Genomic DNA, 25486 nt, shown 5'->3' on the forward strand with positions numbered 1-25486 from the left:
TCTCTCTGCCCTCCCTCTCCTCTTGCTCAAGGCCTGGGTTCTTTCCGGGACCCTCCCCACACTCCTCACAATCTAGAATATTCCATAGGGTCCTCCCCATCAGCAGCCCTGGGGAAAGTGTCATTAACCTGGCTGCCCTGCCAGTGCAGTCAGTGAGGGGCAAGGAGCGACCTGCGGCCAAGACAAGAGCACCTAACTCCAGTAAAAGCAGAAGCCACCAGGGGGAGGGTGGGGGGGCGCACTGTGGGGCAGAGGGCTTTGAGCAACGGGTATGCTCCTCACCCAGGGGGTGGGCGGCACCTACTGGTGAGGCAGCATGCCTCTCGCAGCGGAAGGCTATGGAAGATACGGGTAACAAAGTAACCCTCGTGAGACACAGTCACAAACTGGAAACAGTAACCCTCCGCGCCGTGGTGCCACCGCAAGAGGCCTGAACCCTCCGCTTCTGAGCTGGACAGGGCCACCAGGAGGAGCCCTCAGCTTGTCAGCTCTGTGCACACTGTTTCCTCTGCCCAGGAAAGATGGCATCTGCCAGGGCCTCCTCCTTTGGTGGGGTGAAGTGGGAGGGACCGGCAGCTTCCTCACTGGCCTCTGCCCCGGCTGGCGTGTGATGTGACACGAAGGCCCCTTACCACTGGCCAGATTCTCTGCAGAAGTTCAGCCAGTATGCAGGAGGGGAGAATGGTGACCACTGATGGGGAGAGATGTCCCATAAAGAAGTGAGAGGCAGACCTAGGTGGACGAGGTTGTCCGGGCTGGCGGGCAGAAAAGGTAGCAGAGCAGCGAGAGTAGACCCACTTTTCAGAAGGGGATGTGGGGTCAGGGAAGGCAGCCAGCAGAGACTGGGGAAGGGCTGTCCTCTGGTCCGAGTGAGAGCAACGCGCCCTAGGGCAAGACGGGGCAGTGGGCCCGATGGAACCCTCCGATTCATGAAGCGAGGAGAAGCAGGACCTGGAGGTTGGAGCTCGCTGAAGTAAGCGTAGGCCAGCTGTCAGGGTCCGTCCGCCGAGTGTCCCGGGAGCACGGGACACGGCGGAACATCGGCGCCTGCAAGCACCTGGACTGGTAAACCCAGGTCTCCCTCCCTTAGCCAGGCATCGCATGTCCCCCAAGACCCCACGCCTAGGCCGCGGGGAGACCCCGCAAAGGAGGCGAGAGGTTTTCCCAGGACCCTCGCCCTGGCCAAGGAGGCAGGGTAGCCGCACAGGTCCCGCCAATCGGAGCTCAGCATTCGAATTCGCGTCCTAGCGCAGCCAATCATGGGCTCCCGGAGCTGGCGGGGCTGACCCGGGTGGGCGGATGTGTCGACGGGGCTGGAGGGCCAGCGGCCCGCCCAGCGCGGGCCGGCCAATAGAAGCGCCGGGCGTGTTTGAAAAATAGGGCGGGCGGCGGGCGGGGTCTGCGCGTGCGTGGCGGCTCCCTGGGCGCGCGGCGCTCCCAGGCAGGTTTGAACAGCTCGGCGGCGATGGGCAGCGGCGGCGGTGAGTGAGGGTCGGCGGGCGATCGCCGGACCCGGGACCCCTAGGCCCCTGCCGGCAGGGTCCCATCCACGGGCTGGGCGGGGCTGGCCTGGCGCCCCAACCCCGAGCCCACCTGGCCCGGCCTCGGTTTAAATGCCCGGAGGGGACCATGGGACTGCGCCGACAGGAGTAGGTACAGGCGCCCCTAGTGTCAGCTCCCTGCCCGCCGGACTCCACCGCGGACCGGGACCCGGGCTGACGTCCCAGCGGGCTTGGGGCTGCCCGGTGTTGGAGCATTCTCGTGTAGGGGCTCCGCACCCAGGCGGCTGCGACCCCAGGGCTTGTTGGGCTTGCAACTGAGAGGTATGGACAAGGGCCGTCGTAGAGAAGGCAGGCTTTGGGCCCACCCCCTGTGACCCGTGGGACTCACCTTTTGTCATTTTCTCACCGCCGGTAGGCAGCCCTGGTGGCGTAATGGTTACTCGCTGGGCTGCTAACTGCAAGGTTAGCAGTTTGAAACCGCCCACAGTTACCTATGGGTCGGCATCGAATAGATGGTAGGGGACTTTGCATTCCTTCCTAAACCCTTGGTGGCTGTGCTCTAAAGGCTACCAAGATCTGGGTGAATGCTACAGAGATCGCAGGCAATCCAAAAGGCTGTGCAACCCAGTGGCCCGGCCTTATTTCACACCTGCAACATCTTGAGTTTCCACAATGTAGGAGGGCAAAGAGGAAAGGGGTAGAGGAAATGCCTACCAGAGGCCCCATGTTCTCCACCAGCACAGGTGGGAACAAGAGGAGGAAGCAGGTAGGCTTGGAGGTGCAGTGGCAGGATCTTGAGGTTCAATCTTCCGAGGAAATGAGGCGCCCCATGTTCTCCAGCATATAAAGCACACGGGGCACAATTGCTGGAATAGAAATAGTTCTGCCCAATAATCCATGTATTAACCCCCCCACCCCACACACAGGGGGATGAACAACAGAAACATGGGCAAAGGGAGACAGTGGACAGTGTACGATGTGAAAATATTTATAATTTATCAGGGGTCCAAAGGGTAGGAGGGTGCAGGAGGGAGGGGGGAAAAGAGGAGCTGATACCAAGGGCTCAAGTAGAAAGAAGATGATGATGGCAACATATATGCAAATGTATTTGATACAATTGATGTATGGATTGTTATAAGATCTGTAAGTGCACCCGATAAAATGTTGATTAATTAAAAGAATTAGTTCTGCCACCAGTGTGGGTCAGGATTTGGGGTTGGAATACCCCGAACAGCCAAGCACAGAGGCACAAAGCACCCGGGCAGGCTCTCACCTCTGCAGTGCCTAAGCCCCTGGTTCCGGACTCCGTCTTGGGCGGGGGTGGGGGGTGGGGTGGGAAAGTACAACACTGTCTTCAAGTGAATACCAACTCATTCCCCGCCCCTGCCCCCCTCCCCACCCTCCATAGAACAGAGTAAGATCGCCTTCTGGGCTGTAACCCTTGACAGACCCAGGACTGCTGGTGGCTTCAAACTCCCAACCTTTTGATTAGCAGCTGTGCCACCAGGGCCTCCTGGTGACATGAGAGCCACGATTCTCCATCCACATCTGTTGACTGTTTAAAGATATCGTTCCATCTTCTGTAAGCCATTTAACTTAATCTGAATCTCCACGTGGAAGCAGAACCCCGGCCAAGCCCCTCTTTTGTAGGGAGGGCAGGGGACAATAATGCCAGTCACCCTCAGATAAGACCTTCCAAGCCCTGGTCTCTCCCTTCAGGCCTCTGACTGTGTCTGTTTCTTTCCCTCAGTGATCCACTGCCGGTGTGCCAAGTGCTTCTGCTACCCGACTAAACGAAGAATCAGAAAGAGACCCCGGAACCTCACCATCTTGAGTCTCCCTGAAGATGTGCTATTTCACATCCTGAAGTGGCTTCCGGTTGGGGACATCCTCGCTGTCCGAGCTGTAAGTGGCCCCAGCAGTGGGCCCATGTTCTCAATCTGTTTGGTTTTTTTTCTTTAACAGCTTTATTGGCATGTAATTCACAAAGCATGCAATTCAATAGTTCAATCACATCAAGAAGAGTTATCACCACAATCAGTTTTACCCTTGTTCTGTCAGAAGGAATGGGGCTCTGAAAGGTAGAGGACAGGAGGGTGTGGTTCACAATTGCCTGAAGGTATCTCGGAGTAGACGTCTTTGCTTTCTCCTGCTACTGTCACAGAATGCCTCAAGGGGATGGCTGTCACAAATGCATTTTCTCACCGTGTAGAGTCTGAATTCAGAGGGACATTTTCTCTGTGGGCTCTAGAGAAAAGTCCTTGCCTCCTTTTAACCTCAGTGGGCCCCGTGTTCCTTGGAGAATGCCAGGGATTGTGGCATCCATCGTTCCTGAAGTCTAGGAGCTTCCCAGTGCAGGGACCCTCGGGTCCAAAGGAAGTGCTCTGCGACCGGTTCTTGCTGGGTGGTAATCGGGTCCTGCTAATCTTGTTTAATCACTTTTATAAAATCTTGAAAGAGATTGACTCAAGGAGCAACCTCATCCTGGGGATTGCCTCCTACCTGGTTCATCTCAGGGAGATGATTACATCAGCTCACAGAACAGAGGACAGTTACACAATCATAAGAGTCATGGTCTGGTGAGGCTGACACAAGCCAATCCATGACAGCAGCAGTGCTGAAACCTGACACTGTTCCCCCGCCAGTGTCAGCGAGTTGTGATGCCTATTTTGAGAGAGGACCCTCTGGTGGCAGCACTTTTGTACCCTGTAAGGAAGAAGTGGTATTGCAAAGAGTCATATGCCCTGGAAGACAGATCCCGTGTGACATTTCGCCCTGAAAGGGGCGTTTGGTAGATGTTGCAATCACAGCTTCTAAGTTGGTCAGTTTGTGCGACTCTTTTTCGCCATTGATGGGCACCATCGAGTCAATTCCGTTGATGAGCAGAACCTAGAAGCCTTGGTGGGTTTCCTTCATGGAAGCAGGTCCCCAGGTCTTTACGCCCATGGAGCCACTTTGGAGATTTGAACCACTGACCTTTAGGGTTGGCAGCCGGGCTCCTTGAGTAACTTAGCCAAAGTCAGAGTGAGTTGGTGGGAAGACTGGCAAAAACCCACGTCCCTGACCTCGACGCTGCCTTCGTTGCAGTCCCTGGACACTTGGTGGAGTCCACAGGCTGCTTACCCTCAGCCATGGGACATCTGTGACCTCAGATGTGCCCTGTGCGCACTCCCCACCCTCAGCCTGAGCCTGCCTCGGCCCAGGGCACCAGCTGTGCCTCCTACCCCAGGCTGCTGCCACACTGGGGCCATCTGTGAGCTCCTGTGAGTTTCTGTGCATCCGAGCATCCTTCTCTCTCCCTCCAACCTCCCAATGACTATCTCCACCCTGTGTAGTTGGCCCCTCCCAGGCAGGAATGTCACCACCACCACCCCCTTCCAGGATCTCTGTCCCTGCGTCAGGGCTGGAGGGACTCTCACCCCCAGCTCTCTCCTGACTGGGAACAGCTATGGTTATTGTAGCCAGCCTGGGCTCTTCACTCCTTGAGAGGGAGAGGGAGATGGGACTCTGTAAGAGGCAGCTTGGGCCTCTAGTTGCCAAGCACCTTGGGAGTGGGTCTTACAGGTGGGCCTGACTTCCACTGCCTCGCAGGTGCACTCACACCTGCGATACCTCGTGGACAACCATGCCAGCGTCTGGGCCTCGGCCAGCTTCCAGGAGCTCTGGCCTTCTCCGCAGAACCTCGAGCTGTTTGAAAGGTACCTGCACATGAGCACAACACACACACACACACCCCGCCCCCAACCCAGGGGGAGTCCTGCTCCGTTTCCTCTGGCTTGTGAGCTGTGACCGCCTGCCTCACCCACCCCCACCCCAAAGAGACTTGGCTGAGGGTGGCAGGTAGCCCGCCTGTTTCGAGTCACGAGGCTCCTGAAGTAGCCAAGATGTTGGAGACCAGCGCTGCCCACATATTCTCCCTGAGTCACTGCCATGCCTCTGCGGGCTCCCGCCCAGCTGGGGATGCATCCCGTGTGACTCAGACACAGTGAGTCAACGGTGCAGAAAAAGGCAGCTCCGACCGCCACTCCTCAGCCAGCAGACCGCGGTCCTGGGATGAGGAGAGGCTGCGAGCCTCCCGCCTCCCTCAACAGGGCAACCGTTAGGCTCACCGTTCCGGGGTGCTCATCGTCTAAGCAAGCTGCCCTTGCAGCCACGGCTACCTTGAGCCCCTCCTCTCTGGGCAACACTGGAGAGGCTTCTGGCCAAGGTCCCTGGCCGGGCAGTAAGGTGGGAGAGGTTCAGAGAACTGGCTTTTCTCTGTCGGCTGCAGGCAGCCAGGCCATTTTTGTATTCGGAGATAATGCCCATCCCATGCAACTCACCCATTGAGAGTGTGGAGTTCATTGGTTTCTAGAACATTCCGAAGGCCTTCGGTCCTGATTCCTGAACCTCTGTATCTCGCCACCCAAAAAAGCCCAGACCACTTAGCAGTAATTTTTTGTGCTGTGCCTCCTCCCCGGGCTGATAGCTGTTGTCAGGGCCCTCGGGTGGGTTCCAACTCACAGCGTCCGCCATGCACAATGGATGGACACACTGGCCAGCCCCACGCCCTCCTCGCCATCCTTCTGTGTTTGAACGCACCGTTGTTGCCCCTTTGTCCATCCCGTTCAGAGCACCAGAAGTCCGAGACCCCAGCACCAGCCTCCGGGGAAAGCCTTCTCGCCCTGGGCTCTGCCTCCCAAGCCTAAGGCAACCACTCATCTATTTTCTGTCCAGGGCTCTGCCTAATCTGGACACTGAAATATAAATAAGACCATACATTATGGGGTCTTTGGGGGTCTGGCTTCTGGGCACGTATCCTAATGTTTTCAGAGACTTTGGGGGTTAGAACCTGTCATGGGAATTAATAATTGACTGTTTTGTGGGTAGGGGTGTGTGCTGGCACCTAACTGCAGTGGCAGAAAACATGACGATGTCCCTGTCCTTGATGCCCTAGGGCCGCCGAGAAGGGAAACTTCGAAGCTGCCGTGAAGCTGGGCATTGCCTACCTCTACAACGAAGGATGTAAGTGCTCTTGGGCGGAGGTCCTGCCTCGGGTCCACTCCCACTCCTGGAGACCCTCTGGAACAGAGCAGAACCGCCCCTGTGGGTTTCCGAGACTGTTAGTTCTTTTTGGAAGCGAAGGGGTTGGAATGGCAAGTGTCCCGTGACAGACCCGCCCAGAGCAAAGGAGAAGCCCGCCGCCTGGGGGGAGCTTCTTGCTCGTCACAGACGGAGCATCTCTGAGCGGTGGTGGGCTGAGGTTCCGAGACCCTCAGAAATGGTCCTGGACTGCACCCCGAGTGGAGCCCGGCTGCAGGACACGGGGCCACCTGCTGTGTGTCTTTGCAGTGTCTGTGTCCGACGAGGCCCGAGCAGAAGTGAACGGGCTGAAGGCCTCGCGCTTCTTCAGCCTGGCTGAGCGGCTGAACTCAGGTGCGGCGCCCTTCATCTGGCTCTTCATCCGCCCGCCCTGGTCAGCCTCTGGGAGCTGCTGCAAAGCTGTGGTCCACAGCAGTCTGCGGGCCGAGTGCCAGCTGCACAGGGTAAGCCAGGGGACGGAGACCCCCGGGAGGGGAACACAGGGAGAAGAGGAGCTGGCAGAGCCCGGAGCCAGCTGCCAAGATGGACATGTAGGGCCAGGGCCCAGTTTAGCAGTTGTAACTGAAGTCGGCTGCTTCTCTGGGTCCCGGGGCTGGTTGGGCAGCAGGGCCGTAAGGGGACCAAGATCAGCGGGAGCGTTCTCCCGACAGAGTCCCCGGTCCCCCCTCCTTCCATCCTCGAGGCTGCCGTGTGTCCTCCCTAACAGCCCTGTAGGGTGGAGGGGAACGTCCCGCAGGGTGAGGCTGCCAGGTGCGGCTGGACCAGTCTGCTCTGTGTATCAGTGGGCTTTTGTCTTGAGCACACTTGATACTGGTAGGCACTGAGGCTGGGCTCCGAATTGACAGCCCGTCTTCCTCGCATCTCTTGCAGACTCACCGGGCGGCCATCCTGCACTGTCTGGGACGGGTGCTGAGCTTCTTCGAGGTGAGCTGGGGGGCCCACGGGCCAGGGCAGCCCTCACCTGTGTGCCTTGTCCCTGGGCATCTTAGCACAGCCAAAAACCAGTCAGCTGGGGTCCAATGTGCTCTGGCCAGCCCCTGGCGCCTGTGCCCTGTGGGGTCGCCCTGGCTGGTTCTGGGAAGGGCTGGTCCATCTGTATGGCGCTTTGCAGCAGTGGTCACAGTGCTGCCACCCCCGCCCTCTCAGGCATGACCAGAAAAGCCATGGCGACTGGTACCCTGTGGCAGCCACATCCCCTGAGGCTGTCTGTACCTGCTCATCCACTGGAGGGCGAGGGGTGCTGCTCCTTAGAGCAGCCAGGAGTGGGGGGTTTGCAGGGGCCCTAGCAGGGACGGAAGAGGGACGCAATGTGCCTGGGCTCATTCCAGGAAGAAGAAAAGCAGCAGCAGGCCCTGGCGCTGTTCGCCGAGTCCGCTGAGCAGGGCTGCTTGTCCAGCGCGTACCTGCTCTGGGAGCGAGGCCAGCAGGCCGAGGTGAGTGGCCCTGGGAGCGCCGGTCAGTGGGGATATCAGCAGGGCAATTTGGGGGACAAGTGCCCGTCAGAGCTCCAGTGATGGCCTTTGGGAATCTGCGGGAGATCCACACAACACAATCTAGAAAGGCCTTCCTCTGTCAGCAGACGGCCGACCCGGGAAGGTGCCTGCATAGCTTCCGGAGACTCAAGGACTATGCTGCCAGGGGCTGCTGGGAAGCACAGGTGAGGCTGAGGGTGGGCACCGAGGACCCTCCCTCTCGGAGGGTGTGGGGGCCAGGAGGCTGGTCTTTCTCCATGGCTCAGCCTCCTACCAGGAGTCGCCACCTCCTCATGCTTTTTAAAGTGAACGGCCCTTCTGGGTGGGCATTGTAGTTCTCTCAAGGCCACCACCAATGGGGGCTTAAAATGCGAACCGACTCTCCCTTAGAGAGGCCACCCCTAGGGGGCAGATCACTCTCCTCTCTCTCCTTCCCTCCCTCCTCTCAGCCGGAGGAGAAGGTGCTCTCATTCACACCGTCTACCCCTCTGACTGCAGGGAAAGGTCCTTGCTCCTCTCAGCCTTGATCCCTTGGGTGGGGGGGGTCTCACGTGGCACCCCTCTCTCCCCAGCAGCTTGCTGGTTCAGCTCTGCTGTTGGCGGCTCGCTGTGGTTGGGGTGAACATTCGAAATGCGCGGTGCTTCTCCTTTGGTCTTGTGGCGTTGACCTCGAGCCCCAGGACGCCCCAGCACGAGTGCCCATCCCCCTCTTGTGGAGGCCTGCCCGCCCTTGGGACACAAGGGAGGGAGGGGCTGATTGTGCTGAGGCGCATGGCCCTGGGGCCGTTAGAGGTGGTTGGACAGCCCTGTCATTTGCCTGAAGGTTAAGCCTCGGGGTGGGGCTGCTAATTCCAGACCTGAAAGGTGACCGAAGGCCACTGCTAGGGGCCACCTCCAGCCTCTTTCAGACTAAGCCTGTTCCTTTGTCCATCAGTCTTGCACATCTGCCCCGCTGCCGGAGCTGCCCACAGTGTAAGCACTGCACCACCAGGGCTCCTTATCATGTGTGCCACACCCCAAACGACACCCGCCGCTGTGACCCTGTGGGAGCACAGGGCTCCTTCCTCCCGCCCTCCACTTGCTCAGTCAGCCCCCCAGAGCTCAGCCACCAGAACCCAGACCCACTGCCGTCCCTCGATTTCAATGCAAGTAGACATGTCCTTTCACGTTTCCCAGGCTGTAAACGTAAGTCTTTACAGACCAGAAAGCCTCCTTTCTCCCGCAGAGCAGCTGGTGGTTTCAAACTGCTGAACTTTTGGTTAGAAGCCCGCAGGTACCCCACTTGGCCGCCTTACCTCCCAGTCAAGTGCTTCACTGTTAGCACCCGCAGGGAGCCCTGACTGGTTCACCCCAACGATGTGCGCATTGCCTCCTGATGTTGAGAGCATTCCCCCGCACTGCCACAGCCCCCTTCCCACCCCTCCCGGCTCCTGCTGTCTTCCTTGCCCTCCCGTCCTGCCTGCTGAGCATCCTCCGGGGCACACACCACCTCGTTAAGGGACAACCCCAACCCCCCCTTCCCTCCAGCCGGTGCTTCACACCTGCCCCGCCTGTCCTCCCCACAGCTGTCCTTGGCCAAAGCCTGTTCCAGCGCAGGCCAGCTGGGCTTGGAGGAGAAGGCCTGCGCCGAGGCCGCCCGTCAGCTCTTCCAGGCGTCCCGCACTGCCAGCAAGCAGCCCATCTTCTCCGTGCAGAAGGGGCTCAACGACACAATGAGGTGTGTGTGTGAGTGACACAACTGTGGGCATCTGGCTCCACAAATTCACCACCCAAACAAGCTTTGGACCTTCAAGGCTGTCCCTTCCCAGCCCCCAAGAGCCGCTCCGGGTATTCCCCTGTGCTGGCGGGGCGTCTCCGGTGCTTGGTGTCAGCTGGGACTCCCTGGGAGCCAGGTGATGGAGCGAATTGCTCCACTGGCCTCAAATCATTACAGGAACAGCTTGCTGGACCTTCCTTGGTTGGGGGGAGAGGGGGCTGCCACCTGGTGGCATCACCTACTTTTCCGCTTGCCGGGCAGCCATTTCCAAGCGCTCTTTCTGGGATGGACCAGTCGCCCAGCATGCTTTCCAGGCTGGTCCCTACTGTATTTCATGTGGGGCAAAGCTGCATCGCTCTGGGACACAGTGAGGCTGCAGGGGGCACAGGGCTGGTGACAGGTGTGGGCTCTTGGGAACCCTGCTGCAGGGAAGGTGGGTGGACACGTCTCAGGGTGTACACACGAGGCCCCTGGTGGAGCAGCAGTCAAGGACTTGGCTACTAGCCGAAAGCCATTCTCTCTCTCTCTCTCACACAAACACACACAAACATGCACGCACACGTGCACACGGCTGTTCCTCGGGAGAGGGGTGTGGCTCTGCTTCTATAAAGATTGACCGTCTTGGAAACCCCTAGGGACAGTCCTGCCATCCTGTGAGGTGGACAACGGGCTTCAGAAGCCTCATGAGGAAACTTCATTATCCTTCAGCCCCCCAGCCCCAGATCCCAGAGGCCCCCATCCTGGCTGTCTTTGTCTCCGGCCACAGCTGCCCTGAGGAGAGCTGGGTCGCCGGCTCCTCTGGCATCTGCCCGACCGGGGCCTGTGTCTCACGGCGTCCGCCCGTCCTCCGACACAGGTATATCCTGATTGACTGGCTGGTGGAGGTGGCCACCATGAAGGACTTTACCAGCCTGTGCCTTCACCTGACCGTGGAGTGTGTGGACCGCTGCCTGCGCCGCCGTCCAGTGCCCCGACACCAGCTCCAGCTGCTGGGCATCGCCTGCATGGTCATCTGCACCCGGTGAGCCCCGCCCCGCCGGCCCCAGGGTCAGGACCATCCTCTGAAGCAGATGCTGCTCACTGCCCGCTAGTAAGCAGAGGCACCATGCAGTGGGCTGGTCCTGAGTGACCAGCTTTGGTTTCCGATGTTGGGGAGCACCCAATGGGGCATCCCCGGGCAGTGGGGGGCAAGGGCAGGTGACCCTCCAGGATACCTGTGTTAGGGGGCCATCCAGCATGCGGTTGCAAGATTCAGAAGGTGGTCTCGCCTGGGCAGGGAAAGAGATCTCACTTTACTCTCAGGCCCCTGAAGGCAAACACAGACAGAGCCTTGGAACTGGGGGACCTCAGAGCACATGACTAATTACATCAGCAATCCCCGCCAGCCTCTTCTTAAGGGGCGTGTGTGTGTGTGTGTGTGTATCCGGCTTCCCATGCTGGGCGATGCTCAGGGGCAGGTACCCACTCATGCCAGGGCAGGTCTGACCCAAGCTGCCCTGCCTTGTGCCCAGGCCTGAGAACTCTGCTCATGGTTCATCTTGGCTTTAGCATTCTAATCCCAGCACCACAGCCTGCCCACTGTGGGAGCTTCAGTCCCTGAGGCCAGCAGCCAAGGGCCCATCTCCAGGAAAGCATCCTTCTAACAGGTGCTGAGAGGGCCAGGAGAGAGCAAGGTGACCACGTGCTAAGGACAGTCAGGCTTCCTGGAAATCAGCTGTGGGTGGGTGGGCTGGGAAGCACCCCACCTAGCCTGAGACCCTTTGCCATCCTGCCACCTTCAGAGTGCCCACTGCCTGGGCGCCAGTCCTGCACACAGGCTAGGCATCACACAAGGGCTGGGAGGCTGGGCACTTGGGCTTGGTTCCCCTGCCCTGCATCCTGCTCTCCCTTCCAGCACCCCTTTCAGTGTTCGGCTGTGACCTGTGCGTTTGACAGGTGAGAGAGAATGGTCCCATGCTCTTGTCACTCCCTCCCCCGCTGCCTGTCCATTCTGCCTCCCCGCCACGTGTCACCCGTGGACAAGCACTGCCCTGTCATCTCAGACGGCTGACCTCCCTGGTGTGACTGCTCACCTTGGAGGCCTGTCGGGCTGAAAGATGCACCACAGTGGGGGTTTCCGTTCCAGGCCTGAAAGGGGTCTAAGAGCCCCAGTCTAGGGGCTGCCCCAGCCTCTTTCGGACTGCAGTCCAGTTCCGTTCGTCCCTTTCAGAGCAGCGAGCGGTCGGGGCTAGGCACCACCTAGTGCTTCTGGTCGCAGTGGTGGCGGCTGAGGTCCCTAAGATCCACTTGCGTGGTTTCCAGGCGTCTTTCATTTTTTTGGCACCTTCCCCGCGGGGCTCCCCTTTTCATGAACCCTGGCCCACCACAGGCTTCCTTGGTCCATCAGTCCCTACGGAGGGCTGAACTTGGCGCTGAGGCCGCTTCTCCGTGCCCCAGGTTCATCAGCAAGGAGATCCTGACCATCCGCGAGGCCGTCTGGCTCACAGACAACACCTACAAGTATGAGGACCTGGTGCGGATGATGGGCGAGATCGCGGCTGCCCTGGAGGGGAAGATCCGAGTGAGTGGGCCTTCCTCCCTGGAGGGTGGTGCAGGGCAGGAGGTCAGGGCCAGGGACAGTCCTTGTAGAAGGGGTGGCAAACAGGGCCCTCCTCCTCATGGGTGGGGCCTCCTCGGGCCCTGAGCCTGGTGGGGAGCCCTCAGAGTACTGGGAGCCCAGCGCCTGCCCCCCGCCCTGCAGATCCCCACGGTGGTGGACTACAAGGAGGTGCTGATGGCGCTGGTCCCGGTGCCGCGGAGGACCCAGCACCTGTGCAGCCTCCTCTGTGAGCTGTCCCTGCTGCACACCAGCCTCTCAGCCCACACACCTGCCCACCTGGCAGCAGCCGCCCTACTCCTGGCCCAACTCTCGCACGGACAGAGTAAGCAGTCACCACCTGTGGGCCCGGGGATGAGGAGGGCATCCTCCTGACCCAGGACATGGAGGGAGAAGCTAGAAAGGCCTGTGTCCACCTCGAGGGGATGAGGACTCTTGAGAAAGGCCCGGCAGCAGGGCATCTGGGCACTGCTATCAGAGCTGGTCCCTGGGCAGCATAAGTCAGTCTCTGGGCAGCAGCCACCTGGCAGCCACCCGAGCGCTCAGGTGGCTGCTGAGAGGTTGGCCAGCCAAACCCACCTGGTGGTGCCTTAGAAGGAAGGCCTGGCAGTCGCATTTACAAGCCAGTGCCGCAGTGTCCACGGCTCACCGTGAGTCAGAACTGACTCCGCAGGGTGACAGCTGATGGGCTTCTCGCCACTGGTCCAAAGGTTGGAGGTTGGAGTCCGCACTGAGTCCCGAGAAAGTCACAGGGCCTCGGGACTGCTGGGGTGGGAGAGGTGGCCTGCGGCACAGGGGCAGCCCTGCACACCTGGCTTACCTCCTCTGCAGCACAGGCCTGGAGCCGGCAGCTCTGGGACCTCACTGGCTTCTCCCGCGAAGACCTCGTGCCCTGCGTCCTGAGCCTTCATAAAAAGTGGTGAGTCTGGGCGGGGCCAGCGGGGTGGCCGGGGGACACTTGACACAATCTCCTTCAACCGCAGGGTGTGGGGCTGGAGGGGACAGTCTCCCCAAGCAGACTGCCTTCCTGGCTGCCCTTCACATGGCCCCTCTCTCCCAGCTTCCATGATGACGCCCCCAAGGACTACCGGCAGGTTTCCCTGACAGCAGTGAAGCAGCGGTTCGAGGACAAGCGCTATGAGGGGATCAGCCAGGAAGAGGTGCTGGGGACGGGGCCTGATGGGCTGGGGGCAGGGCCTGTGGAGAGGGGCCGGGATTAAGAGGGGAGGGGAGCTGCCTGAGGCTCTAGGGTGGGTTGAGTGAAGAGGGGTGGGGCGGGGGCACTGACCCTACCACTTCCTCAGGTGATCAGCCACAGCCGGCTGTGCACCTTGTTGGGGGTGAAGCAGGAGGATCCAGAGCCCGTTGCATTCCTGGCCTCGGGGGAGATCCACGCCTTCCTGAGCTCTCCCTCCGGAAGGAGGACCAAGCGGTGAGTGTCCACCTTATCCAGAGAGGCCTGGGCTCCCCTGGGGGTGGGGTGCCCACCTACCTCCCGGCCCTCACAAAGGCCCTGCATAGCCTGGGGTGAGGTGGCTCCCAGTGTCCACATCGTGGCTGCCCTGGCTGGGCTGAACTCAAACCCCCATGCAGACCCTGGGTCTGCCTGCAGAGTGCCTCCCCCAAGGAGCACCCGTTGCCCCTGCGACGGACGCTCTGGGTGTTGGAACCCACCGGCTGCCCTGCAGGAGGAAGACATGGCAGTCAGCTTTGGGGAAGCTGCCCAGGCTCGCGGACCCTGCGGGCAGTTCTACTCTGCCCTCCAGGCTTCAGAGCAGTGGGCTCCGTTTGGTTGCTCCGTGGGGTGGGGGGGGGTGTCCTGCTAAGCCGAGAGCAAGAGTCTGTGGCTCAAACCCACAAGCCGATGGCTGCCCCGCACACCCAGGGGGCACTTCTGCCTTGCCTTGCCCTCTGACTGCCTCCAAGGTGCTGTCCCCCAAGGGGAGTGGGGTCAGATGCCGATACCCTGCCTCCCCTGCTCACCTTCCCCTCCCCCACCCCCACCCCCCAGGAAGCGGGAGAACAGTCTGCAGGAGGACCGAGGCAGCTTCCTGGCCACGCCCACAGCTGAGCTCTCCAGCCCAGACGAGGAGACACTGCTGGGCAGCTTCTTGGACTGGAGCCTGGACTATTGCTCCGGCTATGAGGGCGACCAGGAGAGCGAGGGCGAGAAGGAGGGGGACGGTAGGTGGGGCAGCTGGCCTGGGGTCTCCTGTCCCCCCTATCCGCTTGCTAGCCGAAAGGGTCGGGGTTTGAGGCCAACCTAAGGCATCTTGGAATTTGAAAGGCCTTGCAGTGCACTAGCCCCTGAAAGCCCCACAGAGGGCAGTTCTGTTCAGATGCCCGCAGGGTTGCCAGGGTCCCTGGGGCATGCCAGGTGGAGGGTGGGCACCGGCACACAGGGCCTCTTTAACCCCATGCTTCCCACAGTCACGGCTCCCAGCGGCGTCCTCGACGTCACCGTGGTCTACCTGCGCCCCGAGCAGCACTGCTGTCACGACTCCAGCGATGAGGAGGCCTGCCCCGAAGACCTCCAGTCCCCGCCAAGCCCAGAGCCCGAGCCCCCTTCCTGCAGCCGGGGGGCGCCAAGCAAGGGCACCCCGAGCTCGGGGTACTCCTCCGTCAGCAGCAGCACCAGCCCCACCAGCTCCGGACCCCCTCAACCTACCTCAGTGCCAACCCCGTGCCGTGATGATTTGAACCCGCAACCTTGCCACCACAGTGCCCGGAAGTCCTGTTTACAATGTGGCCCAGAGAGTGGAGGTCCCCACCCACAGGCCAAGCGGAAGCACACAGCAGAGCGCGGCGGCCGAGCCTGACCCAGCAGGGGGGCACAGGGAACGTTTACTGGGATGCTGCTGAGCCTGGGGGAGAGGGTCTCCCGCTGAGGCCCGCAAATCATAGGGCGGTCACCTGTGGAGGTCAACGTGCTTTTTCCTGGGCAGTCTGATTCAATGTGAGCGCCCGCATGTCCTGAGCAGAAGGCTCAGGGTTCTCCGAGGTGCCCAGCCATCACTGCGTGGAGCCAACAGACCCTCCACCCTCCGGCTCCTCTCAAGTGTGGGGGCAGCTGCCGACACCTCAGTGTACCTCTTCCCTTTCTTGGCCTGTGGCCTGGCAGCGGGCCCCACACTGTCGGCAGGGGCTGAGCTGTGACTACCTGTGTTCCAGGGGGTCCAGGCCCCCCACCCATCTGGGGAACCTGGTCCCTCCAGGGAGGGTCCTGCCCTGCTCATGTCCCTGCCTCACTCCTCTCCCAACATGAAATGGAAACATTCAGACACTGGGCTGGAAAACCCCAAACAGAAAGATTTGGGAAAAGGGGGCAGTGGAGGCCAACCCTCAAACTACGGACAAGCAACCTGAGCCAACTGTAACATTGGAGGATAGGGGAGGAGGGAGCCTGCCTGCTTGCCCTGAAGCCCCTTGCTCTGCCCCTGATGTCGGGTCACCACACATGCTCTTGAATCCTGTGGAAAGGAAGCCACCCTTCTGTCACAGAAGAGGAAAGAAATACCACCTGGGGCAGCCAGGGGTCGCTGGCCCCACTTGAGTCGGCCACTGACATGCTCACCCCTCTACCCTACTCCCTGCTTCCCCCCAGAACCACTGGTGGGAGTCCTCGAGTCTGCAGGACCCCCACCCAGCTGGCCACTGGTGCTCTGCCACCCCGAGGGTGAGGAATCAGACATGGCACTGCCAGCCGTGCGTGTATCTATTAACCTCTTGAGCCTCAGTCTCATCTGTAAGATGAGGCCACCGTACCTACCTCACGGGGATGTTGTGAGGATAAAATGTGATCAAATGGTGTCCAGCGAGTGACTTCCCTTCAACCTGGCATGGACCTGGCTCCCTGCCCTCTCCTAGCCTGCCCCTTGGGAAGGAAGCCATGCAGGACCCCCTGACTGGCCTTCCCACACAACACAATACAAGCAGACCTCATTTTGTTTTGCTACAGAGGTGCTTTTTTAACAAATTGAATGTTGGTGGCAAGCCCCCTCATAGGAAGGGCAGAGACCTACCCTACACTATGAACTGGATGAAACTGCCCCTGTGGGTTTCGGAAACTAACACTTTTGGGGGAGTAGAAAACCGCACCTTCCAAGGAGCAGCAGCTAGTGGTTTCCAACGGCTGACCTCAAAATTAGCCCAAGACCTGATCTACTTCTTGGCACTGAGTTTGGCAGCCCCGTTGGGCAAGTCAGTGGGCACTGTTTTTCCAATAGCAAGTGCTCAGTCCCTGTCTGTGCCCCACTTACAGGCTGGTGTAAATACGCGTTTATATACAATGGGAAACAGGCACAGGACTTGCCTGGTCAACCTGTTCTGATAACATCAGCCAGGAAGGCTACCTGCCTCCTCCCCTAGGGTACGCTGAAAGGAGCTTCCCTGCCCCTTCAGCGTCTTCCCGTGACTACGGGCAGGTTTGGCCTCACAGCGGCCCCTATGTGACCAGAGGAGAACCGTCCCATAAGCTTCAGGAGCACAAGGCAGGGCCTTAAAGGAGCCGCAGAGAGGCTGGGGGCTTTGAATTACCAACCTTGTCATCAGCTGCTGGCTAGTCCATTGGGGCTCCTTCCTTGCCCTTAACAGTGGATTTGTCCAGCGGCTCCAGGCTTTAAACAGCAGGGCCCTTACACCTACCCCTCCAACTACCGCCAGTGAAGTCCATACACGGGGGCCTGCTGCGCCCTCTTTCGGGTCAGCCAGTTCTTTCCGTACACTCTGACCCCCCAAGGTGTCCTTTGGGTCACTGAAGACTGCGGGGACACCCCTTCCTGGGCCTAAGGCATGTGATGCTATGCTGGCCTCCGGGTCCATATCCCACCTGGTCGGCAGTACACCGCCTAGAGCCATTAGCGCTAGGGCAGCGGCTTTGGCACAGGCACGCCCCCAGCAAACTCCCTCCTGCCGCTCGCCCTGTGCTCAGAGGAAAAAAGAAGCCAGTGAAGAAAGATGCTCTGCGCCCGCCCCCCAGCCGCCAGTTACCCAAAACGGAAGGCCGCGCGACACTGAGGTCCCCTCCCCAGCTTTGCGCGCGACAGCAACCTGAAGCCCTACAGCACGGAACGGGCGCGGTCGGCGCAGACAGGGCGGAGTCTGCCGGCGGGCGGAGTTTTGAGGCAAACGTGCAGTCGTGATTGGTTGAACGTGATGAAGGAGGGCGGGTTCTGAGCTCTCGGCCTAGGATTGGGTAGCCAGGCCGGAAGAGGGCGGCTTTCTACGCCGGAAGAGGCGGTGCCTCCCTGTGGCGGCAAACCCCGGGAAACTGCCGTGGCCGCTATCATGCTGCCTGCCGACTCCTCGCGCCGGTGAGTCTTTCGCTGTGCGGGCGGACTCGAGGCCGGGACCATCTAAGGTGCTGAGCCCTTAGTGCATCCCTCCTAGGCTGGTGGCCGAACTGCAGGGCGCGCTGGACGCCTGCGCGGAGCAAGAGCAGCAGCTGGACCAGAGCCTGCGCGTGTGCCGGCGGCTGCTGGGAACCTGGTAGGCGGACCCACTCCCGAGCTGCCCATTATGGTCTGAGGCGGTGAGGGAGCACCTGGAGTCACCCAACCTTCTCACCTTGGGCCGCCTTTCTCCCAAGGAAACCTGCCGGGGTGCCAGAGCCAGAACCCAGTCATGAGGACCCGTCTCCAGGTAAACCTCGGGTTCCCCCCACCTTCTTGCAGGCAAGTGCCAGGAAAAAGCAGGTCCCTGTCGTGGGAGTGGGTGCTTAGGAGGGCCCCTGGCATGAAGCTCGCCCTTTACAGGGGCCCCCAGTCCCCAAGACCTCAAGGAGCTGGAGCTCCTGACCCAAGCGCTGGAGAAGGCTGTCCGGGTACGAAAAAGCCCCTCGAAGACTGCAGAGAGAGCCAAGGTCCCCAACCAGAAACCCAGGACCAAGGCCCCCACAGCCCCAGCCCCGCCCCAAGCCCCAGGGCGGACTAGCAGCCACACATCAGTGACCAGACCCACCAGGAGCAGCCACCAGCCCAAAGTGTTGACCACGGGCCACCAAGAACACAGGCTCCGGCCTGCTCAGGAGAGGGCCACCTTGGGAACAGGAGCCCGAGCCACCAAGCCCAGCCTTGGGGACCCACAGGTGACATCTGCTGCTCCTCGGGGTCCAGAAGTTTTCACACTTAAAGAAAAGGGGTAAGTGCATGTGGCCTGAGTTGGAGAGGTGACAAGGCTGGGTGTGGGAGTGGTGAGCACAGGGCACTATCCCTTGGAGCCCCACACCCTGGGCCTGACAGAGTGGAGCAGGAGAGCAGTGCCCGCCCTGATCACGGCCCCTCTTCCCTGCCAGGCAGACCTGGCCTGGACCAGCCCCATGGCCATATGGGAACCCTGTTCTTGGGGGCCTGATCTGGGAGAGGGGACATCGTCTCTGGCAGGGCTCTGAGCAGGCACTAGGGCTTCTCTGAACACCGACTGCCCAACAGGTCCCTGCTACGGCTGCCCTTGGCCTTCCAGAAGACAGTGTCCCAGAACTCCCGGTGAGGTGGGGTCAGCTGGCTGGGTGGGCTCCGGGACAGATTGACAACCAGAGGTGTCCCCCGCCTGTCACCCTGGACTCACTCGGCAGCTCTGCAGCCCTTGAGTCAAGGGCTTGAAGCAGGAGACCTCCAGCCGGGCAGGACCAGGTCTGCCCTCTGGTGAAGGGGACACAAGCTGTGTCTGGGTGTAGTGAGGACTGAGCCGGCAGGCAGCCCCAGACACAACAGGCATTATAGTTACTCCCTGTCATTCTTTACTGCTTCACCCTTCCCTTTCCTCGTTGGGTCCATGTTGGCACACCCCAGAAGGCTCCCTTTGTCCCTGACTCCCAGGGGCCCGCCCAGCCTTCCCAGTGGCTGGACTAACTGGTATCCCTCTCCTGGTTCCCGGGTCCCTGTCTTTCTCCCAGTCTGTGGGCCCAGCTCACTTCCACTCAAGCCAGTGACACCGAGGAGGCTGCTGCCAGAGCCCGATTTCTGCAGAAAATGCAGGCAGCTGTATCCTTGCAGGGCTGGTGGGAGGCTGGAGCTACCGGGGAAGAGCCAGGGGGGGACCATCGGGACCACCTTACAACCCTACCTGGCCAGGCCCTGGGGTTGGGTTGGAGCCTGCCCACCAGAGACTTTCCCTGACAGCTTCCTCGTCTGGCCGGGCTGCCCCAGGGCTCAGCATGGCCCAGGTGGAAGCGGAGGTGGGGACGCTGCGCAGAGCTTGCTGGCTGCTGAGGCTACACATGAACAATGAGACGGCAGCAGGTCAGCGGAATGGGGCCAGAGCGGGTGCCAGGGATGCTGGTTGGGCCTTCACAGGACCCTATACTTGCTCTCGCACAGCTCCGGCTGACTGGGTGCAAGAGTACCGCCGGGTGCTGACCCTGGAGGGGCTGCAGACCATGGCCGGCCAGTGTCTTCGCCGGCTGCAGGAGCTGCGCCAAGGTGAGGCCCCGCTCATGGCCACCTGATCAGGAGTCTGCCGACTCAGACTTACAGGGCCAGTATGCACACACACACCATCCCAGTACTGACGTCAAGGCAGAGCCTCGTCACTCGGCACCCCTCCTCCCCTAGCTCACTATTTAAGAAGTAGCCTCTGAAAGTCACAGGAGTTTGCTGTTTCTCGGACTCTGAACACATACTGACTCGGTTCTGACTCAGTGACCCTAAAAGACAGCAGGGTTCCCGGCCGTCTTTATGACAGCAGACTGCCGCGTCTTTGTCACATGGGGCTGCTGTGGGGGTTGAACCACCTGCCTGGTCCTCCATGAGCCACTGCTTAACCCACTGCACCACCAGGGCTCCTGGCTCTGCAGGCAACAAAGCAGAGGATACCTATGTTATGTGAGCAATAAGCCCAGACCCACTGCCATCCATCCAGTCCATCTGGCTCACAGCGGCTCTGCAGGGCTTCCTCCCATGGGTGTAGACAATCTTATCTTTCCCCCGAGGACCAAACCGATGGGCTCGAGCTCCTGACCTTGTGGTCAGCAGCCCAGTGCGTAGCTCACTGACCACCAGGGTTCCTAACATCAGTGGTTAGAGGCAGCCACTCAGGTAGATGTCCAAGCTGAAGGAGCACACTAGTGGAAGAGGACTTTCTCCAGGAGCATACGAGGGAGCTATAAGGACTTCTGGGGAAATTGCATGGCTTTTTCATTGTGATTTTCTGTAAACTTTTTGACACCTCCTACCGCTTGTCACAAACAAAACCCACTCCCATGGGACGGAGGGCACCCCCGATGGCATTTCAGAGGCTGTCGATCTTTACAGAAGCAGACAACCTCATTGTTCTTCCAGGAACCCACTGGTGGGTTCCAACCACCGACCTGGCAGGTAGCAGACCCGTGCCTAAGCTGTAGTGCCACCAGGACTCCTTGTCGGAAGCAAAGTCCTCCAGAAACATGCCACAGTGCCAGGTGGCAGGAACCAATGTGGTGGGGACCTTGTAATGTAGCACCCACCCCTGCGCTTCGACCCACACCTTGTATGTAGGAGGCTGGCAACCACCCCAGTAAACACATCCCCTGCCCACACAGCAGTCGCAGGACAGCAGCTGGACCCATGGCCCCTGGGGAAGCCCCCTCAGGCATGCCCCTGCAGAGGCGGTGCTGATGCCAACTGGAAACCCCAGCTGCTTCTCTACTCCAGCACCCGAGAGCTGCAAAGCCTGGTGGCCCACCAGCTGCACACCACCATGCTGGCTCAGCAGCTGCACCTGCAGAAAGTATGGTGGGCTGGGGGCGGGGCTGGGGTATCCCTGGGACACTCCCTGCTGAGCCGCCCTGCCCCGCCCAGGTCCTGATGGCAGAGCTCCTCCCTCTGGTGAGGGGCACCCCGAGCCCCAGCCGGCTGGCCCTGTGCCGGGCAGTACACAGCCTGCTCTGTGATGGGGGCCAGCACTTCCCTGTGGCCCTGCGAGATGAGCCTGCAGACTGAGCCCACCTGGAGCTACCAGCACACTCCTCTCCAACCCAACCCAGTGGGGTCAGCCCTCCCAGGACCCACAGGTCTAAGCCCCATTCTGCCTTCCTGAGAACAGCCCAGGGACCGCTGAGCATTAAACGCACTTCGGAAAGACTCCCAGGTGTCTGCCTGCCTGTGCTGAACAGCACTGGTACAGCCTTCTCTCAGTGCCCCGTCTTGGTCATTCTCGCCTGTTCTCACACTTCATCACACTGCCTCCCACTTAGTGACTAGCCTAGTGCCGGCGTAACTTCTCAGTAACCTGGGAAACACACAAAACACCTGACTCCCACTGGTACAGTATTTTATTTTGGTGGCTGGAACCAAACCCACAACAGAGCCAAGGTCAGCTTATACTTAAGTAGTGCACTCCACATTTTTGTCTATCTCCCAAACCTTACACAGCCCTTCTGGATTAAGGGGTTGGGGGTTGGGTGCTACACCTTAAGAGTCACCACCTGGTATTGGCTCAAACTTAAAGGGAAGCCCACCCCTGCCCCAAGTTCAGAGGACAAGACACTGCATGAGCCCTCACTGGGCCAGCATACCGAAAGATGGCCTGGACCCCATGCCCAGCACCTCCCAACACAGGATCAAGTGGGGTCCCCCCATTCCAGCCCACCCACAGAAGTTCCCAACCCCCACTGAAGAAGGACTGGACCTGCAGTCCATTGGGACCTGCTTCTTCAGGTTCCAAAGGGTCCAGCCCATTTCCCAGTGCCACCATCAGAAGGGGTCTGGGGTCATACCTCCTGGGGTGGATGAAGCCATGCAGCAGGGCCCTGCCAAGCCACAGGAGGGGGAGTGCCAGCCCTGCGGGTTGTCTCCTGAACACCTGCCATGGGCCTGCCTTTGGATTGTGAGCACTGGGTGGTGGGTAAGGACATTGTCCAGGGACCTTGCTGGTCTCTGTTCCAAGCAGAAGAGGCCAGGAGGCTCTACTTGGCAGCACACCAGAAACTGATAAACTGGGTCTCAGGCCTCTGGGGACCAGGTTACAGGCCACAGCAGGAGCTGGAAGAGCATGGTCGAGTGGCAGTCAAGGATCCCTTCCCTGGCACGGGTGGCAGTGGTCCCTGCCTAGGGCAGGAACCCTGGGGACAGTTGGTGAGTACAGGCTGGTCCATCTTAATACCTGACCCTCCCAGCCACTGTTGCCAGTAGTCCTTAGGTTGGAGAGACCTCACCTTTCCAAGCTGATGCACTCAGTAAGGTGACAGCCCAGCTAACCCTGGAGGACCTTTGTGCCTGGTGGGTCCTACCACCAGCCTACTACTGCCCACATGTCCACTCCCATAAGGCAGGGCCTCTGACTTCTCCCACTGCCAGGTCCTCCCCTGGCCAGGGTACCCAGCAGTAGTTCTACCCTTATCCAAGGTCAGGCTGGGCACCACATGTTCTATGGGCCCACCTGGACGTTTTAGGGAGGAGGTGTGCTGTGGGTGGCATTGGGGCTCTGAGTAGGTTCCCCAACACAAGATGAATGGAGCAGGCTAGGAGACTCAGCCCCCGCCCACCCACTTCCCAGCATCCACAGTGGCGTCATGGCATCCTTGGCCAATCCTCTCTGACGTGGCGGGAGGGGGCTGAGTGGGCGCCCATTTCCACCCATCCCTGTCCCCCACCCCCATCGGCGGCATGAACACACTGGACCCCGCACCAGCTCCTGCGCCCCCCGCGTTTCCCGGGGCGCTACGTGCGCTGCTTTTGGCCACCGGCGGCGCTGGAGGCTCCTGGCCGCGCTGCGTCCTGCCATTCGGCGCCTTGGCCCTGCTGGCCGGCGCCGCCGCCACAGCCATCACCTTCTCTCTGCGTGGACCCCGCCTGGACTTGGCCCAGGGAGTGTCGCTGGTAGCGCTGGGCGCGGGCCTCGGACTCCTGGCTGCTGCCTTCCACTGCTGGTGTGCTCGGCGGCGCAAGCGGGGGGCGGAACGCGTGGGGCAGGGGGAGCGGGGCACGCCCTGAGCCCCTCCCTGCCAAGGTCACGGCCAGGGGGCGTGGATTCCCCACTGCAAACTGCCCTCCCGTGGGCCCAGCGCCACGGGCTGCAGGCTGTGTCCCCCCAACAGCTTCTCCACGTTCCTCGCGACCCATAGCCTGCAGCACCTTGGTGCGGGGGCTTCGAAGAGGAGACCGGAGCCACTGGGCCTCTGGGGCTACCGGCTGTGTGCCTGAGAGAGAGACGCTCAATAAACGGTGTGCACTTGCGAGCAAATAGTGACTTGGCCACGGCCTGCCCCGGACAGGGTTCGCCAGCTGGGTCCAGCATCGGGGCAGTCTGCTCTTCACAGCGAGGCCAGTTCCCTGCACCAGGGTCAGTCAGATCTCCAGAGGACCCCCAAAGCCAGGCCCTTCACCGAAGAAGAGTAGAGGTGTCTGCCACCGCCTGAGGGGCTGCAGGTGGGCGGAGGGAGGGAGGGCCTCTTGGTGGTGGGAGAGGCGAGACCTGCAGGCAGCGGGCCAGCCCACTCTCAGGAGCTGGAACAGGGCGTCCCGCCCCCTGCCTGGAACCCACGAGGAGGTCCACCCTGGCTCCAGAACAAGTTCTCCGTGTGCACCCCTGGCCCCCAGCCTCCTCCCCTGCTTCCCTCATCCACCAGGCAGGAGGGTGATTCCAAGTCTAGCAAGGAGAAGTCAGGAGCTGGTGGCCTGCTCCCTTGCTTTGGCAGGTTAACGGGCACCAGCGCTGAACTCTTTAACACCTGCTCCCCCAGAGCATGGGGTAGAGAATGGGGAGTGGGGGAGTCTGTCTGGAGCAAAAGTACCCCCAACAAGGATAAAGGTGCCTGACCAGAGGTCCCTGTTCCACAGACAGCCAGGGTCTACCTGTGCGCACATACCTTTCCACTGTGGCCACCTGGTCTGCTCTCATTTCTCAAGGCCCCAGACAGCAGCAGCCTCCCCCAGGGCTCCTCCCACCCCAGGCGGGTGTTGGGTTAGAGGGGCCTGGAAGAGGGTGGCTGGAGGGGCTGGCCCTGGGCTCCACCCACAAGAGCCAAGCTGGGTCTGCTCAGCTTGCGGCTGCTGTTTGTGTCTGGGGGAGAATTCTCTTTTGTTGGGAAAGTAAAGGTCAGGGCCCACTGCCGTTTGCTCTGTGGGAAGAGGGGAGGGCGCCTTGCTGCTGCGGCCTGACTTCAAGGGAGAGTATCAGCCCCTCCACTTCTGGTCTCCCTCTGTCCTGTCCCTCCTGTGGCTGTCCGGCTCCCATCCTCTGCCTTCCTGGTCGTCTTCAGCTCTGGAGGGCTCCAGTGTCCAAGGTTATTCTGACCCCGCCCCCCACAAGACTCCCCCCTCCACCCACCACTCCATCATCATCTTCTCATAGGTCCTAAACCATCTTTGCAGCCAAACAACACACGGAGTTCTTGCTAGGAGGCCCCAGGGTCCACCAGCCACAAAGCCTGGCCTAGAGCCAGCCTGCCATCTGGGGCCCGTTCCATCCCCAGTGTTTCCTGGAGACACTTGACCTACAGGTGATGAGAGAGGGGTCTCTGCTCAGAACCTTCCCTGACCCGCCCTTGGCTGGGGTCACCAGGCACCTACTCTCTGGACAGCCGAAACAGCTTCATCTCCAGCTGGTGCCCATGTTGTCCACTGGCCTGCTGCCTCACTCTCCCTGCACAAATTTACTTCGATGTCCACCCAACAGAAACCCTAACCCTCACCTCCACGTAGTCCTCAATGGCTCACTAAACCACACACACACACACACACACACACACACCACATCACCACCACCACCACTTCCTCTTAGGGCTGCCGATGGCCCCATTGTATCAGGGCCCCATTATACTAATCACAGAGCTAAATGTTCAGAGGCCCAAGGACACTTTGGGACAAGTCTGGCCTGCCTTCTGATGGGGGTGAGATGGGATGGAGGGTGTCTGGCTTCATCCCTCAGGTGAGCCCAGGTAGTGTTCGTTCGGAATGCCTGGTGCTATGAACACTTAGCTAAGTCCCATACTCACTTGGCCTTCTAGATTGGCAGGTGAAGAGTTTGAGGCTCCAGACCAGGACCACCCAGGGGGAAACAGGTCTGCTTGGGTCCAAAACCCAGGAGTCCTAGTAGCACAGTCTTTGAAGTGCTCGGCTGCCAACAGAACTGCCTGCAGTTCGAACCCACCATAGGCTCCTTA

The 25486-nt window shown here is 60.4% G+C and overlaps 2 protein-coding genes and 1 non-coding gene across 3 annotated transcripts; all 3 read left to right on the plus strand.

The window, feature by feature from the left end:
- Nucleotides 1-1465: 1465 nt before the first annotated feature.
- CCNF (cyclin F) lies at nt 1466-15503 on the plus strand. The gene is made up of 17 exons (XM_004706165.2): nt 1466-1481; nt 3253-3407; nt 5094-5200; nt 6439-6506; nt 6834-7027; nt 7455-7508; nt 7913-8017; nt 8164-8241; nt 9622-9773; nt 10669-10833; nt 12249-12372; nt 12553-12733; nt 13240-13327; nt 13469-13568; nt 13713-13840; nt 14420-14592; nt 14839-15503. The coding sequence occupies exons 1-17, from the start codon at nt 1466-1468 to the stop codon at nt 15225-15227; spliced, it is 2277 nt and encodes a 758-aa protein (XP_004706222.1). The 3' UTR covers nt 15228-15503.
- LOC115868019 lies at nt 2028-2162 on the plus strand. Its single transcript, XR_004045377.1, has one exon. It is a non-coding gene; the product is annotated as a small nucleolar RNA SNORA14 (small nucleolar RNA).
- A 2140-nt stretch (nt 15504-17643) lies between the features above and the next one.
- On the plus strand, nt 17644-21465 carry TEDC2 (tubulin epsilon and delta complex 2). Its single transcript, XM_045285913.1, has 10 exons — nt 17644-17720; nt 17797-17895; nt 17996-18048; nt 18162-18546; nt 18837-18890; nt 19301-19388; nt 19535-19646; nt 19725-19826; nt 20924-21111; nt 21183-21465. Exons 1-10 carry the CDS (start codon nt 17695-17697, stop codon nt 21321-21323), a joined length of 1248 nt encoding a protein of 415 aa, XP_045141848.1. The 5' UTR covers nt 17644-17694; the 3' UTR covers nt 21324-21465.
- Nucleotides 21466-25486: the final 4021 nt, after the last annotated feature.

The sequence above is a fragment of the Echinops telfairi genome, unplaced genomic scaffold (assembly GCF_000313985.2).
Source record: "Echinops telfairi isolate 266 unplaced genomic scaffold, ASM31398v2 ScPeMD7_5;HRSCAF=22, whole genome shotgun sequence".
Lineage (NCBI taxonomy): Eukaryota > Metazoa > Chordata > Mammalia > Afrosoricida > Tenrecidae > Echinops > Echinops telfairi.